Genomic DNA, 18,997 nt, shown 5'->3' on the forward strand with positions numbered 1-18,997 from the left:
CAAATTAGATATGTCCACAAATTTCATTGCTGTGGCGTAAAAACTACTAGAATTACAGCTTTAAACATATTTTTAGGGCTTTTTGGTCCATTCTCAAAATAAAAAATTCCAAAATTTGTCTTTTTTGCTCTCTAATTTTGCAATTTTGCTCAGTTAATAAGCATGTCTAAATTAATTAAATCCCCAAATTTCATTGTTGTGGCGTTAAAATTAGCAGAGTTACAGCCGTAAACATATTTTTTAGGGTTTTTTTTGGTTCATTCTCGAAAAAAAAAATTCCAAAATTTACATTTTTTGCTTTATAATTTTGCAATTTTGCATAGTTAAAAGGCACATCCAAATTAGATATGTCCACACATTTCATTGCTGTGGCGTAAAAACTACTAGAATTACAGCTTTAAACATATTTTTAGAGCTTTTTGGTCCATTCTCAAAATAAAAAATTCCAAAATTTGTCTTTTTTGCTGTCTAATTTTACAATTTTGCACAGTTAATAAGCATGTCTAAATTAATTAAATCCCCAAATTTCATTGTTGTGGCGTTAAAATTAGCAGAGTTACAGCCGTAAACATATTTTTTTGAGGTTTTTTGGTTCATTCTCGAAATGAAAAATTTATATTTTTTGCTTTATAATTTTGCAATTTTGCATAGTTAAAAGGCACATCCAAATTAGATATGTCCACACATTTCATTGCTGTGGCGTAAAAACTATTAGAATTACAGCTTTAAACATATTTTTAGAGCTTTTTGGTCCATTCTCGAAATAAAAAAATTCCAAAATTTGTCTGTTTTGCTCTATAAATTTGCAATTTTGCTGAGTTAATAAGGGAATGTAAGTTAGTTACACCCTCAAATTTCATTACTGTGGTGTAAAAATTACTAGAGTTACAGCTATAAACATATTTTTCAGGGGTTTTTGGTCCATTCTCAAAATAAAAAAATCTACAATTTGTCTCTCTTGTTCGGTAATTTTGCAATTTAGCAGAATCAATACAAATGTCTAGATAAGTAACCTCCCCAATTTTCGTTGTTGTGGCGTTAAAATTAGCAGAGTTACAGCCTTAAACATATTTTTTTGAGGTTTTTTGGTTCATTCTCGAAATAAAAAATTCCAAAATTTATATTTTTTGCTCTATAATTTTGCAATTTTGCAGAGTTAAAAGGCACATCCAAATTAGATATGTCCACAAATTTCATTGCTGTGGCGTAAAAACTACTAGAATTACAGCTTTAAACATATTTTTAGGGCTTTTTGGTCCATTCTCAAAATAAAAAATTCCAAAATTTGTCTTTTTTGCTCTCTAATTTTGCAATTTTGCTCAGTTAATAAGCATGTCTAAATTAATTAAATCCCCAAATTTCATTGTTGTGGCGTTAAAATTAGCAGAGTTACAGCCGTAAACATATTTTTTAGGGTTTTTTTTGGTTCATTCTCGAAAAAAAAAATTCCAAAATTTACATTTTTTGCTTTATAATTTTGCAATTTTGCATAGTTAAAAGGCACATCCAAATTAGATATGTCCACACATTTCATTGCTGTGGCGTAAAAACTACTAGAATTACAGCTTTAAACATATTTTTAGAGCTTTTTGGTCCATTCTCAAAATAAAAAATTCCAAAATTTGTCTTTTTTGCTGTCTAATTTTACAATTTTGCACAGTTAATAAGCATGTCTAAATTAATTAAATCCCCAAATTTCATTGTTGTGGCGTTAAAATTAGCAGAGTTACAGCCGTAAACATATTTTTTTGAGGTTTTTTGGTTCATTCTCGAAATGAAAAATTTATATTTTTTGCTTTATAATTTTGCAATTTTGCATAGTTAAAAGGCACATCCAAATTAGATATGTCCACACATTTCATTGCTGTGGCGTAAAAACTATTAGAATTACAGCTTTAAACATATTTTTAGAGCTTTTTGGTCCATTCTCGAAATAAAAAAATTCCAAAATTTGTCTGTTTTGCTCTATAAATTTGCAATTTTGCTGAGTTAATAAGGGAATGTAAGTTAGTTACACCCTCAAATTTCATTACTGTGGTGTAAAAATTGCCAGAATTACCGGTTTTAATGTTTTTTTTTATTTTTGATCTTTTTTTGCATTCTGTGAGGCACAGCCCTTGATTTACGGAAGCAGAAGTTGTCCGATACTTTATCTGCAGTAAATCCGTTCTCTGGAAAAGTTTATTAGGAATTTCTAAGATCCTGTTTGTAACTGGACGTTTTATCCTCCGGAGACCGGCGGGTTTTCTCCGGGATAGTTGTGAGTGGATTTATCTCAGGCAAAGGTTAAAACCAAAACATTCCGGCAAATCTTATATCCATGTCAGACCGCTGGCAATTAAATAAAAACTGGCATTGTTCCGGGAGATTTTCAACGAAAGATTAGTTTGATCCGCGCGACATCATCCAATGACAGTCTATTGAAATAAATCTTCCGCGACATCAATGGATGCAAGAAACTTGTAAGTCTGCCAGAAATTTTTCTTGTGTGACGTAATAAATCATTTCCCTTGCGATATTAAAGAAAACAACGTCCCTGACGAAGCAATTTTAAACTCATGTTTGCGATATTTAACAAATAAAAACAGATATTTCATTTCGGTAACGTGATGAACCGGAGCGCCCGCAGCCACTTGTGTGTGGAGTCTCAAGGGAAGATCTAAAGTTTCAATTGCTATGCAGCCGCAAGAATGTGATTTTTGTAAATCTAATGTGGACATTGTAATATGTCGCTCGAACAAGAACAAAACAATTTTTCGCTAGGGAACTTGAGAACTTCTCTGATGAGACACTTTCTGGATGTTTGACTGAAAGCACAACGGAGATAACGAGACGAGAATAAAAGTGAGCTGCGATCGTTCCGAATGCGGGGCAACAACCACACCGTGAAAATGCATATTTTTTGAATAATTTTGCATGAATTTAAACAGCTTCTCATCGTAACCACATAATCTTTAGGCGAGATGAAAGCGGGAAGTTTAAAATTCGGCCGTAAATTACTTTTCAAAGCTGCATGCTGTTTTATCCATTCTCAAAATAAAAATTCTAAAATTTGGCTCTTTTGCTCTATCACTTCGCAATTTGGCACAGTTAATAAGCGAGACTAAATTAGTAATCTCCTTAAATTTCGTTGCTGTGGTGTTAAAATTGACAGAGTTACAAATTTTATTGTTTTTATTTTAATTTTTGGTTTGGCCTCGGAATAAAAAAATTCCAAAATTTGTCTCTTTTGCTCTATAATTATGTAATTTTGCAGAGTTTATAAGCAAATCTAAATTAGTTACATCCCCAAATTCCATTGCTGTGGCGTAAAAATTACTAGAGTTACAGTCCTAAACATATTTTTCCAGGGGTTTTTGGTCCATTCTTAAAATAAAAAAAATCTAAAATTTGTTTCCCTTGTTATGTAATTTTGCAATTTGGCAGAATTATTAAGAAAGTTCAGATCAGTAACCTCCCCAAATTTCATTGTTTTGGCGTTAAAATTATCAGACTTACAGCCTTTAACGTACTATTTAAGGAGTTTTTGGTTCATCCCCAAAATAAAAATTTCCAAAATTTGTGTCTTGTGGTCTATAATTTTGTAATTTTGCAGAGTTTATAAGCAAGTCTAAGTTGGTAACCTCCCCAAATTTCATTGCTATGGCGTTAAAATTAGCAGAGTTACCACCCTCAACACATTTTTTTAGGAGTTTTTGGTCCATTCTCAAAATAAAAAATTCTAAAATTGGGCTCTTTTGCCCTATCATTTCCCAATTTTGCAGAGTCAATAAGCAAGATTAAGTTAGTAACCTCCCCAAATTTCATTATTGTGGCGTTAAAATTGCCAGAGTTATAGGCTTCAAGTTTTTTTTTAATTTTTGGTCTGGTCTCGAAATAAAATTTCTAAAATTTGTCCTATGTCAAACCGCTAAGTTGCAGAGATGCCAACCCAAATTCATTTATTTATTCATTTATATAAACTTTTTGGCCTCTTGAAGTATAAATCGCACTTTTTCGCTGGCAGTGCGGAAAAGCTGCAACAGTGCGGCGAAAAGTCAGATTTCACTGTCCGCTCAAGAAAATTTAGACGAGGCGCAAAATGCTGCTTACAGTTGCTCGAACGTAAATAACTGTTGCCGCTTTTTGGAGAAACGATAATTATTGTCATTTTTAATGAGTAATGAGGCAGCCTCAAATTTATTTCGCCACAGCTAACAGCCTAGTTTCAATTTATTGTTTCAACAAATAATAACAACGAGATAATATAAATTAAACAAAGCCTAATAAAAATAAGCGTTTCATTTTCCGGCAATAGCAATAATTTTGACTAAAATAAATATATACGGCGTTTGTATAACATTGTCAGATTTAATTTAATAACTTTGGGCTCGGTTATGTTGAAAATGTAAACACGACGGATCCGTTGTTACAATCCAGAGGCACTATTTTTGGCTAGTTTAGTTTGAGCAATAATGATGGAGCTGTTAATTTGCCAATCGAAAGGAAACCAAGCCAAACGACTTCTTTGGGCGCTTTCTCTCGAAATAATGAGTTTTTTTATTAGAATTGAAGAAACCACGTGTAATTTAGATAAAAACTGGAACGCCCCGCTAAACCGCAGGAAAGTCTTCCTCAGCTAATGCAGCTTCAGCCAATGTTGTTGACCTGGGTCGCCATCTTGACCCTGCATCGTTTCCAAGATGCTGCATATCGGAAAAGCTGCCTACGCTCGAAATGACCACAATTTGCATATAAAACGCCTCATTGGAATGATTGGAAAGTGGTGTCCACCGTTGGAAGAAATGGTGGCCCATCTTAAGCCGGCAGGTGTTACTTCTTTGACCTCGCTTGATCTGGCAACGGTGTAAAACCGGTTTGAAGAGTCGCGCGTCGGGCTTGTGCACCCATCGAGCGTTGGAGTCTCCAACGGTTACAGAGTAGAGATGAGAGTTGGAAACTTAACGACCATGGTGATGGGTGGCGCCTGTCAACGTACCGGAGTTTTTATTCCGGGCGATTATGAGAGTCCCAGGATCAAGCTGACATTTAAGTGGCGGCTATAAATAAAGCGCAATCATGAATTCGTGCCGAAATGTCAAGGTGGTGCTGGATTGTCTTGTCTGTTGACACAACGTGCTTTGTGTGTTCTAACGCGTCGTTTGCACAGAAAAGGATTTTATTTCTGTATCGATCCTGCGCCATTATCGTTTCGTACCGCTGCTAACTAAAACCGACCGGAATCAAATTAAATTGATATGTTGGAGGTAATGCTCACTTCGTGACCTGCACTTAATTAAGCTCCGTTCTCATACCTTTAAAACCATTGAAATTCATTCTGACGGTTGCTTATGCAATATACATGCGACAGACCGAGTTAGACTACACAATGCCTAATTAGTGAGAGATAAACGGGTTAACACTGACAACACTGCCCATTCTTTGTTTAGACGAGTTAGAACATCATTAACACCATTTTCGACACAAATTGCCGATAATCACATCCTCAGAAGAACCAGGAATATCGAGCTCCCATATTCAATTTGCTTCAATTGATTCCAATTTAATTCAGCCAATCTTCGATCGGTAATTGAAACACTTTACAATTTAGCACTGTTAATAAGCAAGACTAAATTAGTAACCTCCACAAATTTCATTGCTGTGGCGTTAAAATTAGCAGAGTTACAACCATTAACACATTTTTTTGGAGTTATTGAGCCATTCTCAAAATAAAATATTCCAAAATTTGTGTCTTTTAGTCTATAATTTTGTAATTTTGCAGAATTAATTAGCATGGCTAAATTAGTAACCTCCACAAATTTTATTGCTGTAGCATTAAAATTGGCAGAGTTACAAGCATTAACATATTTTTTGGGGAGTTTTTTGAGCCATTCTCAAAATAAAAAATTCCAAAATTTGTGTCTTTTGGTCAATCATTTTGTAATTTTGCAGAGTTAATAAGAATGGCTTAATTAGTAACCTCCACAAACTTCATTGCTCTGGCGTTGAAATTGGCGGAGTTACAACCATTAACGTATTTTTTTAGGAGTTTTTGAGTCATTCTCTAAATAAAAAATTCCAAAATTTGTGTCTTTTGGCCTATAATATTGCAATTTGCCAAAGTTAATAAGTAAATCTAAATTAGTAACCTCTACAAATTTCATTGCTGTGGCGTTAAAATTAGCAGAGTTACAACCCTTACAATTTTTTTAGGATCCATTTTCAAAATAAAAAATTCCAAAATTTGTGTCTTTTGGTCTATAATTTTTTTTTTTTTGGTCTGGCCTCGGAAAATCCCCTAGTAAAATTCAAATTGCCGATAATCACCACCTGAGAAGAACCAGGAATATCGAGCTCCCATGCTCAAATTTGCTTCAATAGATTCGAATTTAATTCAACCTCGAGTCGGGTCAATCTTCGATCGGTAATTGAAACAAACATTTTTCCCCAAAGTTAGCATTATCAAAAGCAGATTAATTATACAAATGTGTAGGTGAGCCCCTGAGGCGAGTTAGATTAGTTACGTTGATCTCGGTTAAATTAAGTGTCCGACGCAGTCGAAGAATGTCCTCCTCAGCTCTCGCAAGTTTAATTCGAATGTTCACCAGTGGCGTCTTCTTTTGCTAAGTTGCTATCAAATTTCTGTGCCCGCATGAACGCTCACCGTTTAATATCACCTCCACGTACATCGAAGAAGGAATAACTTCGAGACGTAGACACGCACAAGGGATGAAAAGAATACATAATTGTTAGCAACATGCCGAAGAATACTAATGTCTCCTCGAGATTATAAATTTATTCAGCAACTTGTCACGTTTGATAGGGGTTCTTGAAATTCAACAGGTTGCCATCCTTGTTGCGCGTCGGAGGATTTTTTCTCTCTAAACTTATTAACTCGGTTTACAAAATGCGAAATTACCCTCGCTAAGTGATTTTTACGAATAAATCTCCAGGCGCAATCGGGGAGGATTTTTTCCAAACCGAAGAATTATTAATAAATCCAACCACGCAAATGATGAATTAAAAACGTATCATGACCCTAATTACCTGAAATGATTTACTTGGTTCATCGCCGATATAATTCATACAAGAGGAAGCTTTTTTCTTGTAATAAATTATTGTTAATGTGTTTGTGTGTTTGGATGATAACGAACTTGTGTTGTTCCAGAGAGACATTAAAATCGCATTTTTCTTCGCGCTAGTTTACATATTTCACGAAAAACACGGCGCTGTTATCGACGGTTATTGCGCTAAGTACCGGAGCGACACTAAAACAACACAAGTTGAGGCAAAAACACTAAAATATACAGGGTGATGTTCCAAAAAAAATTAAAAAAAACGGAGAGGAACAGAAAGTCTGCAAATGGAACTCTGCATTTTTGATCCATTCTCAAAATAAAAAAGTCTAAATTTTGGCTCCTTTGCTCTATACTTTTGCAACTTTGCACAGTTAATAAGCAAATCTAAATTAGTTACGTCCCCAAATTCCATTGCTGTGGCGTTAAAATTAGCAGAGTTACAACTCTTAACATATTTCTTTAGGAGTTTTTAATCCATTCTCGAAATAAAAAATTCTTAAATTTGACTCCTTTGCTCAATTTTTCCACATTTTGATAGAGTTAATAAGTAAGACCAAATTAGTAATCTCCTTAAATTTCATTGCTGTGGCATTCAAATTAGTAGAGTTACAACCCTTAACATACTTCTTTAGGAGTTTTTGGTCCATTTTTAAAATAAAAAAAGCTAAAATTTGTCTCCCTGGTTCTGTAACTTTGCGATTTGGCAGCATTAATACGAAAGTCCAGATTAGTAGCCTCTCCAAATTTCATTGTTTTAGCGATAAAACTATCAGACTTACAACCTTTATCGTACTATTTGAGGAGTTTTTGGTTCATCCCCAAAATAAAAAACTCCAAAATTTGTTTGTTTTGCTCTATAATTTTGCAATTTGACAGAGTTAATAAGCAGGGCTAAATTAGTAACCTCCCCCAATTTTCATTGCTGTGGCGTTAAAATTAGCAGAGTTACAGCCTTTAACATATTTTTTTAGGAGTTTTTGATCTATTCTCAAAATAAAAATTTGTAAAATTTGACTTTTTTGCTTTAATATTTCACGTTTTTGCAAACTTAATAAACAAGGCTAAATTAGGAACCTCCCCAAATTTCATTGCTTTGGCGTTAAAATTAGCAGAGTTACAGGGCTAAACATTTTTTTCAGCGGTTTTTGGTTCATCCTCAAAATAAAAATTTCCAAAATTCGGTCTATAATTTTGCAAATTTGCAGAAAATCAACAAAATTACTGGATTTACAGGTCTGATTGTAATTTTTTTTAAGAAAATTAGAAATAGACAAATGCATTTTTTAAAATTAAAAAAAAAAAATTTCAAATATTCATAACTAAAAATGCGGTTTTTGAAAAATTTTGGAAAAAATCGTAATAAGGATTTCTGTTGGCTGCAAAACGGCACTAATTATATTAAAATTGAATTGTCAATATTGAAAATATAAGAAAGTAAACGGAGCTCCGCATTCCATTTTCAAATATTAAACTTTAAAAATGTGAGGCTTGAAATCCCGTCACTCTTAGCTTCTAAATGGTGCTTTAGTTATATTAAAATTCAATCGAGTCTTGAAAACATAAAAATAATTTAAAAGATTTGCAATTTAAAACCTGGTTTTTCTAAAATTTTGAAAAAAAATGACATCTTTAATTCCAAAATTCATTCTAAATCAGAGAACTCTCGTTTGGGAGGACTCCGAAAAGCGCCATTAAAAAGAAAGAAAAGTTTCGTTCAGCCCCCTTTCTCGGTGATCGAACATGAGTCTTGTCCCTGCTCCAGGGACGTGGTAAATTTCCACCCTTGACATCTTTACCGCAAAAAACAAGCATGTCTGCATGGTGATGTAGCAACGCGCCAACTCAATAAATAAAGAAAATGTGTTTGAGCAAAATAGTCGCAAGAGAATTTATCTTTGGATACGATAACCTAATATAGCGATAAAATGAAATTTGACTTGCGAGATTTTTTCGTTTTGTGTGGGACGCAAGTGCATTATAAAAATTGTACAGTCGACAATACCTAAACAGATGTTGAGTTTCCGAAAAGCTATATCGACAAAAGAGCGCGTTGTTTTCCCTGCGATGCAAATTTTCCTGTCATATATAAATTTAATTTTTTTGGACGAGAAAATACAGTTTCCTTGGAGGCGGGTTTCCAGGAGAACAAGACATATTTTAAAACTCGCTTCACTGTCTTAATAAATATCGGGAGAATCATCTTGAATATTAAACGAGCGTTCTGTATACACTCTAAATGTAGTTCGAACTTTTCCCCGAATAATTTATTATTAAGTTGAAGAGTTTTTTTATTAGCGCGAACCAAGTTGTTATCAAGTTGTAAAGTTTAGAAAGAGCACTTGGCGAAAATTAAGTGCCATCGAACTCGAAGAAACGCCGAGATTCGTTAGTTTTTCGGACAAACCGCAGTCCTCATTCATATTTATAAAAATGAAAGAGAATCCATCGGGTTCGGGATCACTAGAGCGTGAAATTCGTGTTCGATATAAGATTGATTTGTTTTTCAATCGTCACGTGTTGCTGATTAAGCCTCTTCTTCACTCGACCGCAAAATCAACGCGTGCTGTGGGGGGACGACACTCGAAATTAAATTCATTTGTTTGTGAAAATGTATCGGACGAATTTTTCACTTGGCGGAGTGATTAATGAGACTGAAATGAAAAAAGCAATCGAGAGCTGGTGGAAGGAAAGAAAATGGAGCTCTGGCTGTTTATGAAAGTGAAAATTTCAGCAAAACACGTGTTCTTTAGTATCATGAATTTGTTTTTTGTTCCAGAGCTGATATCGTCGGACGAAATTAAGGACACGAGGGAAGGTCAAGATGTCACGCTGGAATGTCGATTTTCACCTCACAATTCCAGGGAGACTCTGACGTATTATTGGGCGAAAAACAACAAGCAGACGCACGATAATGTGGCCATAGGAAACGTTCCTCTGGATAACAACTACAAGTAAGATTTATGATCATTTTTACTTTTTCTTGCGCTCATCTAAACACCACTTACGCCTTACATCTCGTGTCTTATCTCTCTGAAAATTTCTTATCTGCTCTCAGACTCCAACGACCTAATAAAGATGTGTTACTTTCGAAAACCGCCGCGCTTAAACTTTATTTTAGGATCCGTCATCGCCGCCAATTACGGCCTTATGGTAATGTGTTCATTTTCAGATTTCTAGATGTTACGTGCTTCGTGGATTAGACTCAGTGCTGGATCAAACTTAATGAATTTCGGGCCCGACGATGTTGTGCATAATCGAAGACGTGACCGTTGTTTAATTGCAAATTCACTCATTTGCATTTTGACGGTTAAATAACGAATGCGTCTTTTTAACTACATTGCTCTACTGAGTCCGAATCTGTAGACCGTTTTGCTCCGGCAGGGCCGGACTCAGAGATATTCTTGAAAAATGGGCTTTTGGCTACTGTACTAAAATGTATTTTCTTCAGTTTTTCTTCAAGCTGTGGCATTGCGAGACAGTGTTTTGGAAAGGCAATTTAATAAGCTTTGCAACGATCTATAAAACTCATTGCTAGGGTTTGTACTTCTCATGATATTTTTGAAAAACTGATCACACATCCCAAAAATCGCAGTTTTTGATTTTGTAAAAATTTGTAACTGGAAATTTTAATCCAATTCAAATGAAATTTGGGGAGGTTATTGGCTTTGATTTGCCTATTAATAGTGCCAAATTACAAAATTCTTGAGCCAAAGACACAAATTTTAAAAATGTTTCTTTCTAGGTCGATTCAAAAACTTTTCAATCTTTGTGTAAAAGTCTGTAACACCGGTAATTTTAACACTACGGAAATCAAATTTGGGGGGGTTGTTGGCTTTACTTTTCCTATTTATTGTACCAAATTACAAATTTTTGGGCCAAAGACACAAATTATAGAAATTTTGTTTTTAGGACGAATTAAAAACTTTTCAATCTTTTTGTAAAAGTCTGTAACTCCTGTAATTTCAAAGCTATACAAATGAAATTTGGGGAGGATATTGGCTTTGATTTGCCTATTAATTGTGACAATTTACAAAATTCTTAAACCGAAGATACAAATTTTAGAAATTTTTGTTTTTAGGACGAATCAAAAACTTTTCAATGTTTTTGTAAAAGTCGGTAACTCCAGTAATTTCAACCCTGTAGAAATGAAATTTAAGGAGGGTATTGGTTTTGATTAGCGTATTAATCGCATCAATTTACAAAATTTTGAGTCAAAGGCACTAATTTAAGAAATTTTAGTTTTTGGAATAAAATAAAGAAATGAACATTTTTAGTTCGTCTTCAAAATAAAATTTCTAAAAACTGTTTCGTTTGTCCTAGAATGTTCTAATTTGGTGCAGTTTATGACTATATTAAAATCAATAAACTCCCTTAATTTTATGACTATAGATATAAAATTTCAAGAATTAGAAATTTTTCTTAAAAAAAATAAATTTTTGCTCCGACTTGAAAATAAAATTTCTAAAAACTGTTTCTTTTGTTTTAGAACATTGTAATTTGGTGCAATTTATGATCAGGGTAAAAATAATAAACTCTCCAAATTTTATGGTCACACAGTTAAAATTGCCGGAATTACAAATTTTTAGGTTGTCAAAAAAAATCTAAAAACTTTATTTTACTCTAGAACGTTCTAATTTGGTAGAGTTTAGAAAATTGGAGAATTCTAAATGTAGAATTAGCTAGCACTACATTCATCCGCCAAAGTGGACCCTGTGCAAATCTGCAAAAAATTCTCCCGGAAAATCCCCGCAATTTGAGCTCATGAAAGAAAGTTTGCACTATAATTACAAGCAAGCGGTTTTCCGCAATTCACTTTTATTGTTCGCGTTATTACACAGTCAATGCGTTCAGATTTTCAATCTGAAATTAATTTGTGGATTTTGCTCCACCGAACGATTTACCAGTCGACAAAAGTCGTTTGTATTCAGCTAAAAGTAGCGAACCTATTACACATCCCTGTGGCGAATTCATTAAAACATCGATGACAATTTAAATAATTAAACCACAAACTTTATGTTTAAATTTCATTCGTAATTAATCCCTCTGCCCGTGTATAATGTGTAGCTCCGGGTCATAACATTTGTAAATATTTTGATGTGGTTAACCATTCACAAATGTAATTTTATTGTTTGCTTAGAAATAATTTCCTTTGATGCAGAGGAAATTAACGTCATAATTATTAGTTGGATTGCATTATTTTTTGTCCAGAGATGAATGCAATCTTGGTAATGGTTTGTATTATTGTAGGAAATTACAGAACGAGACCATGTAATTTAGAAACGAGCAAAAAACTTTCGTTATTCAGTTCCCGTCTTTTGAAGCTGTGATAGTGAATTGTTTCGGTCAAAACGCTCCAATTAGAAGAAGCTTGCTAATAAGCAAAAAAGTGTTCCTCCAAGTAGCATAAAATACTGAATTTGCCCCCAACTTCAAAGATCATTACTTTAGACAATTAAAACGGATTTAGCCCCAAGTCAGGCAAAGTTTTAATAACATCGCCGGAGCCGAAAGTTAACGAACATCCTTTTTGTTTTAATGTTAATAGACGTAAATGTTTATAGATTCTACAGCGAGGCAACAATAGCACTAGGCAACAAATTTTAGGCGGAATTCTAAAGTAGAATTGTCTCCTCATTCTGAATGTTGTTCCATCAGGTCAGGACTCGGAGATTGCGGATCCCGTTTCGGCAAGTCAAAGCCAATTACAGCTCCAACTAAAATTTTTTCTTTTTTTTTTAAATAAAAATTTGTAATTCCGGCAGTTTTAACTCTATGGTCATAAAATTTGGACGGCTTATTTCTTTTAACATAATCATAAACTCCATCAAATTAGAATGGTCTAGAGCAAAGGCAACAGTTTTGAGAAATTTTACTTTGAAGACGAATTAAAAAATTTCAAGCATTTTAATAAAAATGTGTAATTCTGGAAATTTTAACTCTATGGCTACAAAATTTGGAGAGTTTATTATCTTTAGCATGATTATAAACTCCACCAAATTGGAATATTCTACAACAAAAGAAATAATTTTTAGAAATTTTAAGAATGCCACCCACCATAATCTTAACTCCCTTTAAAGAGTATGATTTCTTTCCACTCCTACCTGTCTTTTGAAAGTATCTAGCACCTGCACCTCCCCGGCGCTATCGTCGAACATTTCCTGTCCGATTGAAACCCTAACACACTGGAACTTATCACGAATTTCACGTCGTTCCCGCTTATTTAATTTAAAGAGTCCCGCCGACGTTGATGTTTCTTTCTTTCATGAAGGCTTCCGGTTTCGGTTGCATTGTATGAAACTCACGTTTCCCACCATTCATCAAGCACAATACTCGACGTGAGATGTGTTGAGTACAAAAGCTGTACCCCCGTTTGCGTTATTTTTAATAAAAAAAATCAAAGAAAGGTGGATTGTGGCACGTTAAACATGAAACACGAAAACGAGCGACATTTCTCGCTGGAAATCGACGGGATTACTTCTCGTATCGATAAAAAGCTCAATGTTTATTGCGAGCCAGATGCAAATTTTAACTGGAAACATTACATTTAGGAGCGTGATAATTCCGGGACCTTTGCATGTTTTACCTGGAAATTATGACGGCGCAATTATCGATAAACACTAGGGAAAAACTAAAGCCAGATTAATGTCGACTCCACACAAAGTTTGCGTTTTTTTGGGAACTAGTTTCAGCGATGCGCCCTTTTAGAGCTTAAATGATGCAGACGCTCCCAAAATATTTCAACAGAATGTCAAACGTCGCCGGGACGGGCGGTCTGGGTCAAATGTCATTCATAAATATTCACAAAGTGTGAGTGGGAAATTGCGGATCATGTAAAGTGGACTCGTCATTTTTGTATCTAATAAAATTTACAGGAAGGGTTGCATTATTTGAGTTGAGACGACTCAAACCGCAAAGTGGCAGAGGATTTGGAACTATTACATGTGACACGTGTCATTTTAATAACGCCCTCATAGATTAGAATGAGACAAAAGCTCTTTGGAAAGAAGGATTACGTTATACACTGCTAATGACGTACCAACAAAAAAAATCTTCAAAGCTCCGGCTGCGTTGGGCCTTTTCTTTTCCCAACATAATATGCCTTTGGAATTTCGAAGTGGACCTTGAGGTTGAGAATTATTTCGAAAAGAGTCGATTTAACAAAGTGGAGGAGATGGGGGTACATTTTAAATAAAAACATAATAATGGCAGAAAAATCAGTGTACACTACTCTCGCGAAAAGCTCTGAATAACAAATTTTGCCCCCGATAGAAGAACGACGTGATAAGTTTTCGGTCGGTCAAGAAGTGCTTAAAGCTTGTGTGACTTGCACACCCGTCAGGCGCGGTGGCAAAGTCTCAATCAGCCCCCGAAAAATATCGCTCTCGCCTACGTTTATAAATCACGTGGTGTTGCACTTCGACGGCCTAGACGCCTAGAAATTTATAAAATTTCACGCCGCTTCAAGCTTTCACACTAAGCACGAGCTTAACGGCGTGTGAAAGCTCAAAATTAATGCGCTGCGGATTTTCTGGCGGCATCGACTTGTGTGCATTCCAAAAATCTGTACATTTTTTAAGAGTATAAACACCGCATTGTCCGTCGATTCGGGTCATGGATGGAGGCATTCGCACGAAACGCGAAATATATAGTCTATTTGCCTAATCGAGGTCGAAGATAGGTCACTCGGAGTCAACGAGGGAGGTTAAGCTAAGCACACCGCCAAACTTTTTCACCCCTCGAGTCGATAAAACCAGAACGAGCCAAGAAGTTAAGTTGAAATTTAAAAGTTGCGAACGCAAATTCGAGCACGTCGACGCAAAATTGCGTATAATGCCTACGTACGCTCTACATACTTTTTTCGGAACTTATTGCCTGTTTTCCCGTTTTTCCTTCGAGTTAATAATTCACTGGCGCTTCCGACGTCTTTGTTCACTTTTAACCGAAAAAAAGCTTTTGTGGTTTCGGTTTTATCGAACATATTAAATTGCCCCGAAGTCGCTGCAATAATTAATTAGCTACGTTCTTTTGAGCCGCGTCTTGAATTCTTGAAGATGCACTCTTCTTCATACTGCAGATCTCCCGTTTGTTGGAGCCCTTCAAAGGGCTGCATTAGCATTCATCCTACCGAAAATCGCGTTTACATAACTGACTTCGATCCGTCCAACATCCAAGGATTTTTTGTCGCTGCGACCTTTTTCGCAAAGGCCGCTTCTACTGAACTAATCTTTAAGTCGCATTAATTAATTTGCTTGTCCCACTTGGCTGCATTTCCGCACTTGTACGAGTGCGGCATTATTTTCCGAATGATTCCAGTCGTATTCTAGTTTCTATTCACAGTTCGTAGCCCTTTGTCGTAATTCTTGCAGTTTTCTAAATAAAGATTTAAAGTGGTCGTTACTCCTCAAGAGAAAAACGAAACTGCAGAGTCGATAAAATATCGAAAGTGCAGCGAAGCCATCCAATCGATTCTATTATTGGATCCTTTTTATCCTAATCCTCGCTTAATATTTATGAAATTGGCTTCTCGCTTGTAGAATTACGGGGAATTAATTCAGCGATGTTAAAAACGCGTGGAAAATGTGTTTTCGAGGGTGGCAAACCTACCCCGGCCATTACCCGGCCTAAAATCGTAAAATATTGCGTAACGCCCACTTCCCGCACGCCATATAGTGCGGGAAGGACTCTTACGCCAAACTAAAAATTCCGTTTTTCTTTCCAGATTGAATTATCACCCGGAGAACGGCATCTACGACCTCCTAATTTCCAACGCCAGTTACGACAGGGACAACGGTAACTTCGAATGCAAAGTTAAAGCTGGGGGTTCGGGGGCGAATTTGCATGTACAGAAGTACACCCTTACTGTGTTGACTTTGCCCCACGAACCGGCCATAGCACCAGGATCGCACGTTACTGTAACTGAGGGAAAACGACAAGAGTTGACCTGCAGCAGTGTCGGGGGCTCTCCGGATCCACAAGTCAGATGGTATAGAGAAGGTAAGGGCGATTTTTATCATGAATAATGGATAGAGAAGATAATTCAAATGCGAAGTGAAGGGCGGATGTTGCCTGATAGGACGCGGGGTGTTATTTATTTTCCGCCGGAAAATATAGAAAAAAATCATGCGCTGCGGCAGGGATGGTTTATCAGGGGAAGGATACAATCTTATTTTTTAAAAAAAGGTTTTAATTTTAGGGGCGATTTTCTGATGGAAAATCTCAAAATCTAAAAGCGAAGTGCAAAGAAGAAAAAACCGTTTCTGTACTTTAGAAAGAGCAAGTTCAAAAGTGGGAAATCTGAAACTGGATTCTGAACTTCAATTAATAGAAAATTTGACTTCATTTCAACGTTTAAAAACCAAAAAGTTCTAAAAACAGTTCCATAAACATTTCGAAAAAGTCGAATTCTTAGCTAAAAAATCGCGAGTAAAACGATGGCAATATCCGTTTCTTTCGATCTGTTCTAATTTTCGAGATGTTGAGGAAAAATGGTTTCGAGCCTTCAAAAATTTGTCCCCCTGGCGTCAACTCAAAAATTCAAACGGCCATAACTCAGTTATTTGTTGGCAAAAATTAAAAATTATTGAAGCTTTGGATTCAGCGTGACGTTCTGCGTAAAATGAGCTTAATTTTCTTGAGTTTACTTAATAAATGAACGAGGCATTGGCCAAAAACTGTTTTGAATAGGTCATTTTGGGGTGATTTTAAATCACTGTTTTAATTTCAGATCGATTGGGCAAATAGTTTACAAGTTATGACCAAAAATAAAAAAATCGAAAAATTTTCATCGTTTGAGTCGGATTTTTTTTTTCGCGAAAAATCGACTATCGAATTTTAAGCTTTTGAGAACTTTTTTAACGTAAAATGAGCCGAGAAAAGCAATGGCGCAAACCGCATCTCAACATCTCCAATAGTTTCCGAGAAATTTAACTGTAAAAATTAGGAAAAATTAGGAAAAATTAAAATCGACTATCCGAACTTTTGATCGGCCATAACTCAGTTATTTGTTGTCGGATTTGAATTTCAATCCTAAATTAGGAATTTGCGGAAAATTCTGCGTACACTGATGTATAATAGCTCAAGTTTCCTTCAAAAAATAAGCGAGAAATCGACCAACGTATGTTTACATGCAGGTGATGTTTAAATGTCGCATATCCAAGAGCAATTTGATCTGCCCTTTGTTCATTATGACGGCCCAAATTCAAAAAAGATTTATTTACCTGTACAAAAAGGAACGAAACTCGAAACTCAAAAGCAAAAGATTAATAGATCGAACTTTGGCCATTGCAAAATGCAGATCCCCACAAAGAAGTCCTTTTGAAAATGGCCATAATTCCATCCATCTTGCACTCTCGGAATTTGAGGGCCTTCCCACACAATTCCCATCAAACAAAGCCGTTTTGAGCCCAAAATATTCCTTTTCTCAGAACTCAGGTAGAAATCTCGTTGTCCGACAGGTGAAGAATGTTGAAAACTAACTAAAATCCCTCACAGCTCGATGCAATCTGAGAGAACAAGCAACTTCGATGTAAACAGCGTATTTCATTTCATAGAAAGATAAAACTTTGCCAATTTTATTGCTTTTGTTTTAAGCTTGTATCTTATATTGAATCTCATTTTCTCGAAACAATGGAAAATAAACAGGTAGCGCATCAACACCAACCAGCTCGCAATTTAACAAATATCGAAGTTGGAATTTTGGAAAACTCGGTATCACGCTTCGTGCACGCCAAGCTTAATGTGGGCACGTTGCGACTACACCAAGTTCGGCATTAAAATAACATGTGAAACTCGGAGTAAACTTTAAGAACACAATATGCTCGCAGCGTACACTTAACTTAACGTCTTTTCCGACTAAATTTTACATTTTATCCTGACATGTTCGTAGTGCAAAATGTCGTGAATTTTCGTGTACGTGTCAAATTCTCCCGAAAAAAACAAATTGATTGGTTTAGGAATAACACGAAGCCGCGGTCTACAAGCAAAGGCACTTTTCGCGGTGATTATATTTGATATTTGGATGTGAAGAAGCTTTTAACGGCTTGATTCGATCAGTGGACACGCACCTTAGCATCGTTGTTTGTATAACGGAGGTAAAACATGTGTCGAAGACCGCGATGGGTTTACAACAAACAAAGTTATTTCAGTGAAAATCGATGGTACCAACTATTTCGAATAATTAAACTAGGGCTAAATTCCAGGGATTTTCATCAAGGCGGATAATCCCTAATTAAAAAAAGTTTTTCATTTAACTGTTTCCAACTTTTACAAAACGTGCGAATTAAATTTGAGCGATTCGAGCTCGTATGACAAACATTTTTTTCCGAAATTATCCCCACACAAACATAATTAACTTTCCATTAACGAGATCTTGCCAAGTTTCACAATTTTGCGAAATATGGAACGAGTTGGAAATGTCAAGCGAACAATGGGAGCTCGTTATTTATTTTTCCCAGTTAAAAAAGATCTTTTTGTGGATCGGAGGAAATCTTAATTCGAGTTTAATAAACCTAAAATGCGGCGGTATTATAACGTCGTTTTGGACACAGTGGCGGCGTGAGAAATAGGATGTGTTGAAAATCTCGAGCATTAAAATTTGCAACTGAAAAATTTCCACCCGCAACTTTGATCGCTTACAACTCAGTTATTTGTGGGCCTATCCTAACTCATTTTTGTTTTTTGGATTCCACTTGAAATTCTGCGTAAAATGAGCACTAATACTTTAAGATTGCTGCATAAATAAGCGAGATATCGACCAAAGAAACTTGACAGTTGGCCGTAAGATCTTGCAGTAGCTCGCCTGTAATAAACTATATCCATATTTCCTATATTAGACTGATTTTTCGTGGGTGTAATTTGGGGCAGCACGCGATTTTCGATCGGAATTGATTGATTTAAATATAAGACGTAAAAGTGGGTTTTCAGTAAAAATTAACGACGAC

The 18,997-nt window shown here is 35.5% G+C and overlaps 1 protein-coding gene across 2 annotated transcripts in view; it reads left to right on the forward strand.

Moving 5' to 3' along the window:
- ed (hemicentin protein echinoid) overlaps positions 1 to 18,997 on the forward strand; it is a 66,063-nt gene that overhangs the window by 24,859 nt on the left and 22,207 nt on the right. The window contains exons 2-3 of one of the 2 annotated variants that reach the window (XM_088044778.1): positions 9,835 to 10,009; positions 15,778 to 16,052. In XM_088044778.1, the coding sequence (XP_087900904.1) occupies positions 9,835 to 10,009; positions 15,778 to 16,052 (450 nt within the window). Of the gene's footprint in view, positions 1 to 9,770; positions 10,010 to 15,777; positions 16,053 to 18,997 lie in introns of those variants that run through there. The other variant, XM_088044777.1, reaches the window with a different exon arrangement.

Source organism: Gnatocerus cornutus, chromosome 9, assembly GCF_029298725.1.
Source record: "Gnatocerus cornutus isolate USDA-ARS CGAHR chromosome 9, icGnaCorn1.1, whole genome shotgun sequence".
Taxonomy (NCBI): domain Eukaryota; kingdom Metazoa; phylum Arthropoda; class Insecta; order Coleoptera; family Tenebrionidae; genus Gnatocerus; species Gnatocerus cornutus.